This window comes from Montipora foliosa, chromosome 7 (assembly GCF_036669935.1).
Source record: "Montipora foliosa isolate CH-2021 chromosome 7, ASM3666993v2, whole genome shotgun sequence".
Taxonomy (NCBI): Eukaryota; Metazoa; Cnidaria; class Anthozoa; order Scleractinia; family Acroporidae; genus Montipora; species Montipora foliosa.
The window spans coordinates 28,347,823-28,357,679 of NC_090875.1; the positions used below are offsets into that span (position 1 = coordinate 28,347,823).

The following is a 9,857-nucleotide window of genomic DNA, read 5'->3' on the forward strand; positions in this document are numbered from 1 at the left end:
CAACCTGATACTTACGCTTTGGGCTTTATATTTTTTCAAAAACTTTTTTTTTGATTTAATTTTTTTTATTGTTATTATCACCTTACATGTTTTGAAAGCAAAAAACACCCCTCCCCCCACAAACACACTCACACCCACACACACCCACAAACACGGAATATGTTTACATAATAGAGAAAAAAAAAATGGAGGAGGTGCTCTTGTTTTGAGAGGAGCGACCAATTTATTATACTCTACAAGATCGGAATTGCCTGTACAGTTGGAGAACAAGGTGCTGGATTCTGTATTTATTTATTTATTTTTGAAGCAATAGCGGTTCCCATTTCTTTCGCGTTGTTGTATCTTCCTTCTCTACTTTATGAATATATTGTAGATGCCGTAAGTATTCTTCGAAAATTGGCTTTTGTTCTTTAAATTTACACAGCCAGATGAAATGTTTGCTTGTCAAAAAACAAAAATTAATTTGCAAATTGTATTTAGAGGTATCTGGCCTCAGTCCCAAGCAAGTATCTACCTGAAAACATATTCTTTACTAACAATTTTACAGGCCTGCATCCATAAAAAAACATGATTCCAAAAACAACGGCTTTTGTTACATTCCCAAAATAAATGAAAGAGGCTTTCTTTACCATATTGACAGAAGGTGCATTTCTCTTTGTATCTCACTCAAATATGTAATCTATTTTGTCACTTAATCATAATTAATTTTGCATGTTTCGCCTAGTTGTTATATAGTCCTAACGGTTTTTCAAATATTCAGTAACTGACGATGATGTTCGTAGCATCGAAACATGTCTCATAAATTAAAAAATGTCGTAATCTTCTTAAAAATCACGATTTGCTCCCTGCTGTCTCGACCTTTGGGTCCTATGTAATTATTCTATAAAGATATATTATCACCACCAACCAACCAGCGATACCATCAACGCCATCGTTTGGAAAGTTGGCACATCGATGTCGCCCACGCTTCCTTGAACCGTGAAGATGTCGGGCCTTTTATCTGAGATATGTTTGCATGTTATTAATAGAAAAGAACGCTAATTACTATTAATAACCACATCCTTTCCTCGTTTTAAGCAAATTAGAAACATAAAAGGCTCTTGCGATAACTTTGGACCACCCTGGCTGTTATGAAGACACTAGACAGGGAGGTCGAAACTTTGGGTCTTTGAAGTGTAATCTTTCAAGCTACATACAAATTTCTTCACTCTAGAGTAGCATCGAACTTTGTCAGATTGTCATCCTGTGATTAGTGCTAACCGTTGGTTAAGAGGTATGAAAACCTACAGGTTACCATGGTATAGCGCTAACCATGCTTCGAGCAACCGTAACAGTTGATTAGTAGCTCAGTGCACTTCCACCAAAATCGAATCTTTCGACAAACGTTTCAACATGTCTTGGATCCACGTCGGTTTCCTATAACATTTGAAACGCTATTGAATACATAACAGTCTTGAGACGTGTGCATAAACATAGATACAATTCCACACAGAAAAGAGTAACAATAGAAAAAAGTGCATAATAACTTTCAACTTCCAATGAACTTTCAACTTTTATTGAGACGTATTTACCGTCACAGTCTACATCGCTTGGATGATTCATTTAAATAAACGGGAACACAGAATGCCGCAAGAATTTGGAACAAATTCATCTTTCAACTGGGTAAGTTTCAATGAACGCCTCTCATTCCATTAATTTATTCACAAATTCACATTACCATATTTCCACCAATGGCAATGCTCCTCCACACCCTCTGAAAAGCCAACAACACCCACAATTCCTCTATTCGCTCTGACGAAGGGCTAACGCTCGATACGTCAACTTTCCAAATCGTTCACGGTGGTAAATCGACCTTTTTCAACACCTTTGATAAACCACCACCACGGTTTCTTTAGAAACTAGAAATTTGATTTAACAGAAATATGACGAAAACGTCCAAACGGGGAAGTATAGAAAAATGAAGGGTTCGTGTTATGTTGATGGGTTTACTAGTAAACTTGTTTGTGACGATTGCAGTGATGCAAAGGATAGATATTTTAAATTCAGCAGTTCTTAAGATGTCCTTCGAAGGTGCAAGATACATCAAATCATGTCTTACAAAGAAAAAAGCAAAGTGTTTTTTTTTAATTTTATATTTCTTAATTTACTGCTTTTCCTTTAACATCATACTTAGTGTCCTCAGCAGACACAAGACATGACTGTCGAAACCTTTCCACGTTTGAAGTCACATTTTTGTCAAACCTAAGGTTTCTCTACCGAGGGAACATCGAACAGATGTTGTATATTTTACCCCCATGCAAATACTGTGAACATGAATACATCGGACAAACCCAACGACAGTTTTGTATACGGTTTAAAAAAGCTCCCAATCAGGTTTTTTTGCTTTTCGAAAGGGAACCTCTGTTTACTGCAGAAACGCAAATCCGGCCATAAATTGAGAAGTGTGATTCTACAGTTATCACCACTAAACGGCACGGTACCATCAAAGCTTGATACATTAAATAATTCCGCCCACTCTCCTTTGAACCTTGATGATGGTGGCCTTTGTCTGACACCATTTTAAGTCTCATTTAAAAGGAAAGGACGCTAATCAGCTGACGTTTAAAAGGACAGTGGTCACAGCCGTAAGACTGTCACAACTCCAATGGTGACACTAGGAAGGAATATGGAAATGTCTGGTCTTGAATCGAAACTTTGTATATTGCATTCATTAACTTTACACCAGATTCGCAACATGTCTGATTGCGAGCCTTGCATTTCGTTTGTTCATTTCTTTCACACACACAAAAAAATATATATTCATCAGAATTTTGTGACCCAAAATTGGAGAAGTTTGAAGCATGCATTATGAATATCCTCTCCGCTGAGATGTTGTTGTAAACAGATGTTCAGTGTGGGTTTAATAACGGGACTTGGCAAAATGATGAAGGACTTTAATTAATATTTACTCCCGATTTTTAATTATTGGTAATAAAGCTGGCTGTCATATGGACGTAAATTGGAACTGGACAACTGATGGAAACGATATCTAGGATTCAGTAGTCTTTAATTGAAGACCAATGATCAACAAAATATTCTCAAGGCCCTGGCAAAAGGGCTTCAACATATCCTTCAGTATCCGTTCGATTTTGTTGAAGGGTGATTTTGTGACAGTTTCCCCACCCCCTCCCCCCTCGTCTTTTCTACTGCGTTGAAACATGTTGAATCAACATTCTTCAATATCGTTCAACAAAATTAATCGAACGATTGTTGAAGCAAATGTTTAAGCCGTTTGCCTTAGCCTTTGGCCTAAAATAGGTAGAAAAATGATGGCAAAAAACCTGCCTGGTCGTGCAGAATATTCATTGTTATTAAAACAAGAGTACGTGGGTGTTCTCTCGTTTCAGGTGGTACTTTATCGATAGAGTAGGTCGTATTACTTAAAAAAAAAAAAACTTTGCTGCTAGGTGACGGGACGTCATTGTTAGTTTAGGGTATCGCTCGCTATTCTAGCAAATTGATTTTTCCTCTCGTCTAAAATTTGACTAACCTTAGGAAGAACGTGAATGGCTTGTGTTTAACCGTTTCAATTAGTGCAGTTATATAAAAACTATTTAGTCTTGGACCGCCCGGGAGATTTCAACAAAATAATAACAATTTTAACGAAACACCTTCCTCACTGGAACAGGTGCTATCGTCGTCCTGTATTCAAATTAATGTACCTATTTTGAATTTCTTATGACCTTAACGGGTCGGAAGCTGATAGTTTTTCCCAGACAGCAAATCTTCTCGCAATTTAACTTAACTAATATCTCAAAGAGGAGAAAAAAAAAAAAAAAAAAAATATATATATATATATATATATATATATATATATATATATAACAACGGAAAGCTTCGCAGAAGAGATTATCTCATTTTGTGGGGAGATTTCGATATTTTGAGCAGAGGTGAAAATTTTAGCCCCCGTGCGATTCCCTTGGAAACGAAGCGGATTGGAAATTATTTGCAAGCAATTCAACACCAGGGTTTTTGGTGCTTATTTTAGGCAATGGCAGTAAATGGAATTAAAGAAGATGTTTACCCACAGAACGGTCAACGAAAGTTCCGCCCAAAGCCTCGAGTGACTTTCAAGAAGACATTGGGGGATGACTTCATCACTATCAATGTTAGTGGAACGCTATTCCATGCCGAAAGTTCTATCTTCGCGAAGCACCCAGGTAAGCGTTTTCAAAATGCTAAAATTTCCTGTCGTTAAATGGTTAAAGTCATCGTGATATTCAATGAAAACTCTAAGAATTCGTTCCTTGAAGTTTAACTCCGCTGTTAACTTGATCGTTGAAGATCTCTGTCTCGATGCAAAATCATGGATTTTTGTATTTCGTCGAGCGTTCTTTTTTTAGACTTATTGGATTAGACCGGTGTTCGTTTTAAAATGTATTTTATAACTGTGATAAAAGCATGATACTTAGCTACCCAAATTTACCGCAATAACAAAAATACAACGATAAGCTGCTTGAGTTTAAAGAAATATAACATTTGGGTACAATTTTAAAATTGTCTTAAAATTGTATTCACCGCATCAACGACAGGAAACAATTTTTCCCGAATATTAGATACTGCTAAGTTTTTTTTTTATATATCGATGAGGCTTAAAAGCATCGGTTTAGATGTATTTTTCTTCTAGAGGGAGAATTGCGGTGTATCAATTTTTGAGATGATTTGAAAAGCGGTCATTTTAATATTTAAAGATGGCCAAGTTTAAATCTATTTTAATGTATCATGAGTGAATGAGTCGAAATGAAAAATAACAAAAGAAAACAAGACAATCGACAATGTTTCTTTAGTGATAATGATTGCTTGGAAACCAGACCTTGACAAAAGCATTGTTTATTTTTTTAAGGAATATTTGTTAAATTTTTCATATTCGCTATTTGTCGAATGATTTGTCGAAAGGGTATCTGTCATAACTTTTTCATCTCCTGTGCACAGTTCTTCTAATGAAAATTCGCAATGTGAGTTTAAGTTTAGACTTGCATAGCTTCTGTTCACACTATCATGTCCAAAAAGCTTACGTAACCTAACTTAAGGTTCACTCAGCAACCAGGTTGACATTGGCCGTTTTTAAACTAGAGACGCATAATTCAACGAGCGAAATGATATATGAAATGAATCGCATATTGAACTGAGTTTATGAAATCAAGTGAGCTATGATTCTCGCAGTTATAAACGCAATTTAGAGAAGCCTGAAAATTACAGGACTTCAACGAGATTTGAACCCGAGCTATGAAGCCACTGATGCTGGGAAATGTTGTCTTGTGTCCGTTACGAATTTGCCCAAGTTCGTCCTAGACTGGAAGAAATTTGTGACATCAACCCAATATCGAACCCATTCCCCTTCATTGCTCGGTCATGAATCAAACTACGACCACTTTTCCTGTCTTTCAAATCGAACAAAAAAATGAGTTTTCAATAAAAAGGTTCTAAAAACAACAAAATGTTTTTGGGACAATTTCGGAGCATAAATAAAGGGGAAAAGTTTAAATGTCAAAATTGGGCATGCTGCAAATAACATGTATTTCTGGACATAAGTGGAAAGGAAAGGAAAGGAACTTTATTTAAGTGTCTTGTCATTCTTGCGCTGGAGCGCTATTTGGGGACATTAAACTGAAATCAAAAAATTAATACAAATCATTGTCGTAAGTACTCTTTTTCTTTGGCCATCGCAGTTTGATCAGAAATAACACACAAACAGCGGTGACAAACATCAGATATAAACGCATCATTTGACGTTTCGTATGCTTCTACATACATCTTCAGAAGTGACGGGTGATACAAAATTGGATTTTAAATATACAGTATTACTAACTAATTAACTATTAACTATTAAGTAACAATAGAGGTGACAAAAATTAATAAGAACACAGCTTTTCGCTGCTGACAGCCGACCTTAAAGCCGCCCTTAAATGAATATGTTAGCAGCGAAAAGCTGTGTCTTTATTAATTTTGTTACCTCTATTGTTACTTAATAGTTAATAGTTAATTAGTTAGTAATCCTGTATATTTAAACTCCAATTTGTATTAAACGTCACTTGTGAAGATGTATGCAGAAGCATGCAAGGTAATTTCAAAAAGGATGCGTTTACATCTGATGTTTGTCACCGCTGTTTGTGTGTTATTTCTGATCAATACAAATCAAATGTTGGGTTTTGCGGAGAAGGGAAAACCGGAGAACTCGGGGAAAAACCTCTCGATGCAGAGTAGAGACCCAATAAACTCAACCCATATATGACACCGAGTTTGAGAATCCAACCCAGGCCACATTGGTGGGAGGCAAGTACTCTCACCACTGCGCCATCCCTGCACCCCGAGAGGAAAGCAGATTGCAACTACTAACGATTTCGCGCGCTGAATATTATTTTCTTAATCTCCTACCGGCGTTTGTTTTCTTTCCAGATACACTTCTGGGAAGCACAAGGCGAGATCAGTTCTTCGATAAAAAACGGAACGAGTACTTTTTCGACCGCGATCCAGATCTGTTCAGCTATATCATCAAGTTTTACCGCAAAGGTACTCTACATTATCCAGAAGACGAATGCGCTTGTTGCTTTAAAGGCGAGCTGGACTTTTTCGGCATTGTGAAAAACAATTTGGGCAACTGCTGCTACGAGATCTTCCAAGAAAAATGCGATGAGTTTGAAGATTATCAACGCCGCCACGCCAAATGTGAAGACGTTGACTTCGTTCCCATTACTATGCGACAAAAAACGTGGAAGCTCTTCGAAGACCCAGGACGGAACATCTTTGGACTCTTCTTGCATTACACTTCAGCTGTGCTTATTTTGGTAAGTGTTGTAGCGTCAACAGTTGAGACACTGCAGTGCGGGAAAATAAAATGCGGAGACAAATATTCTGAACAGTTCTATATAGCCGAATCCATCTGCGTTATTGCATTCACTGTGGAGTACGGAACAAGACTCTGGGCCTCGCCCAAACGTCTACAGTTCATGAAACAGTTTTTAAGTATCATCGACGTCGTGGCAATTATTCCGTACTACGTTGCACTGGTTTTCCCGGACGCAGAGGGCGGCCCGTTCACCGTCCTCCGTATTTTCAGAATATTCCGAATCGTCAAAATGTCGCGGCACAATACGAAAGTCCGCGAAGCGGGATCGTCATTGATCGCCAGCCTTTCCGAGTTGAGCTTCGTTTTCGTGATTCTCATCACTCTAGTGATATTATTCTCAACGGTGATTTATTACGCTGAGATGGGAGATGAGGATAACAACTTCACTAGCATTCCACTGACATTTTGGTACGTCATCGTTACCATGACAACGCTCGGGTAAGCTGCCTCTTTACTTTCTCCGATTTTTAGCTGAACATCTCGTCAGGGGTGGTTTTCACTTGATACACTATTATATTAAGCACACACAACATACGCAGGGGTCAAGGAAGTTGTCAGGAAGTGTCTTCTCTGTTGAGAGGGTTCGAAAGGGTTTTAAGCTGAGAGCGCGCGAGTACGCCACACACGCTTCTCGCGTTAGCTGAAGCCTGGTTTTCACTCGCAACGCAAGCACAAGCCCAAGCATAAACGCAAGGATCAGAATTTTTTCTTTTCCTTGTGCTTGCGCCTATGCTTGCATTCGCTTGCGTTGTGTGAAAAACGTGACGTAACGCAAGTGTAACGCAAGTGTAACGCAAGCTGGGATGTTCGTCCAATGAAAAAGACCCGTTCCAGTTTCCACTCGCAAAGCTGCGTTGTAAGAGAGAACATGGAACTAGTGAATCTATGTCTCTGCGTCGTGTGCTTGTGATTTGCGTTATGGTTCATTTTCTCTTCACACGAATCTCTTGTGCTTGAATTTATGCTTGCGTTTTGTGCTTACGTCACTAGTGAAAACCAGACTTGACAGGAGCCCATGACTAGGAGCCTCCAAATGCACTATATCCTTGAGTCAACCTTTGCCCGTATCTTTCTATTTTTAGAACCAACCCTTCAACAGGAGACTGACATGTACGTTAATTTACATCAGTTCGCACAATTTGCGTACATTGTTTTTGCTATTTTTTGTCTTCGTTAGACAATGACTTTATTCTGATTGGCTATTTTAAACAGCGCGTGCAGTGCCAAACAACTCGTGGCGTTCTAAAATTAGAAAGATATGGGCAAAGGTTTACTCATAGGGCTTGTATGGGGGAGGCAAGCTCCTACTGATGGGCTCCTGGACTTGATGAATCAAAGCGGGAAATAAAGTTTGTTAGATGTGATGAGTAATACTTCGAATCTGAGCGCGGTGACTTACCCTGACTTTTTGTATACAAGTAAGATTGGTTTCTTCGTCTTTAAAGACAATTTAAAAGAAAATTATCCAGTGGATTTTTTCTTCTTCCCACAGCGTTTTCATAAACTCAAGTGTACCAAGTGATAGGAAAATAATTTAAAGGGATTTTCGCCAAAATTTCAATTAAAAAAGTAGATCGCCGAATTGGTTTTCGAAATGTCTTCCAAGAACTGAGTTTTAGAGAATCTGTCAGAAGTGGTGTATCGTTACTATGGCAACCGTTGGGGTGTGCGCCACCTTAAAAGTTGCTTGACAATAGTATTAGACAAATGTCAAAACGTTTCCCTACTGAAAGTGTTGAAGTCTCTTCCATTGGAAACCCACTATTACCTACAGAAAAACCCTTTTGAGCTCATCATCAACGCTATCTGGTGCCATTTCTTTTGTGTGTGCTGCTAGTGCTTATGCATGTGTCGCGAGTAAAAACTAACCCTTGGAAACGTTCTAAGAGATGTTCCTTGGAATTGTTATAAGCGCACACTTGGTGGACTTGGTTACTCGTTAGGTTCTCATACCCTCACTTGCAACTTCCTGTCCACATGCGTGACAAAAACATGTTCTGCCGGCCAATCAAAATTCAACGTTTTGACACTCAAACTTCAAAGTTTACTCGCCCACGTGGGAACGTTTTGGCGCCAGTTACGCAAATGATCGTAGCTGATTTAGTTTGGCAAGACATGGCGTTTACAGTAAATAAGCTAGGTAGGAATTTCAAGCAAGGTGATCAAAACTGCAAAAGACAAAATGCTGAAACGCGTTGCTGACTTTGCTTCCTGTGAGGTGTTTGCGAAGTGGCGCCAAAACGTTCCAAAGTGAGCCGGCAGAACGTGTTTTTGTCAAGCGTGTGGACAGGTAGTTGCAAGCGACGGTAAGCGCCTGAGAGAGTCTCCAAGCTTCAGTCAGGTTACTGAATTTCGCCCCTTGCGCACTTCCAACGAACAGACAACACCCTCCAGCTGGAAAATCTACACGAATTCGTCTATGTTAATGACAACTAACAAGCTTTAGGACGAAACAGGTGCCCAAGACGGGTAAAAAGTTTTGCGCATGCGTGATTGGCTTCAAATCCTTACGTGTAAGTGTATTCAGAAAATTTCTGACTGTTTGAAGCATAAATTTTGTAGTGTTAAAAACCGGAAGGGCCATTACAAAATTCACACCCTGGGGTTGCTTTTTGGTAGAGGCTTTGAGTATTTCGGGATTTTAAAAGGGCCGATCTTTACGATTGTACACCTTTTTATTTCTTTGCCTGCACAGTTATGGTGACATGGTTCCAACTAGCCTATCTGGTCGTCTGACTGGTGTCCTTTGCTCTCTAAGTGGAATCATGGTTGTCGCTTTACCAGCTCCCGTCCTTGAAAAGAACTTCAATCGAAAACGCGAGGAAGGAAGGCCTGATCCGGCTGAGAAAAAGACGCATGGTAACTCCTCCAAAGTGACGAGCCGATCTACGAGCGTCACTAAAAGATAGAAGGAAAAGATAGATTTACATCTTGGACGAAAGGGCGTGCCATCTGCGCCAAGCGCATAGAT

The 9,857-nt window shown here is 39.0% G+C and overlaps 1 protein-coding gene across 2 annotated transcripts in view; it reads left to right on the top strand.

The window, feature by feature from the left end:
- Positions 1-234: 234 nt before the first annotated feature.
- Positions 235-9,857, top strand: part of LOC138011694 (A-type voltage-gated potassium channel KCND2-like) — an 11,371-nt gene continuing 1,748 nt past the window's right edge. The window contains exons 1-4 of one of the 2 annotated variants that reach the window (XM_068858829.1): positions 235-271; positions 4,028-4,199; positions 6,436-7,324; positions 9,582-9,857. The exon at positions 9,582-9,857 is cut by the window's right edge and continues 1,748 nt beyond it. In XM_068858829.1, coding sequence (XP_068714930.1) covers positions 4,031-4,199; positions 6,436-7,324; positions 9,582-9,795 — 1,272 coding nt within the window. In that variant the 5' untranslated portion in view covers positions 235-271; positions 4,028-4,030 and the 3' untranslated portion in view covers positions 9,796-9,857. Of the gene's footprint in view, positions 272-1,550; positions 1,663-4,027; positions 4,200-6,435; positions 7,325-9,581 lie in introns of those variants that run through there. The other variant, XM_068858828.1, reaches the window with a different exon arrangement.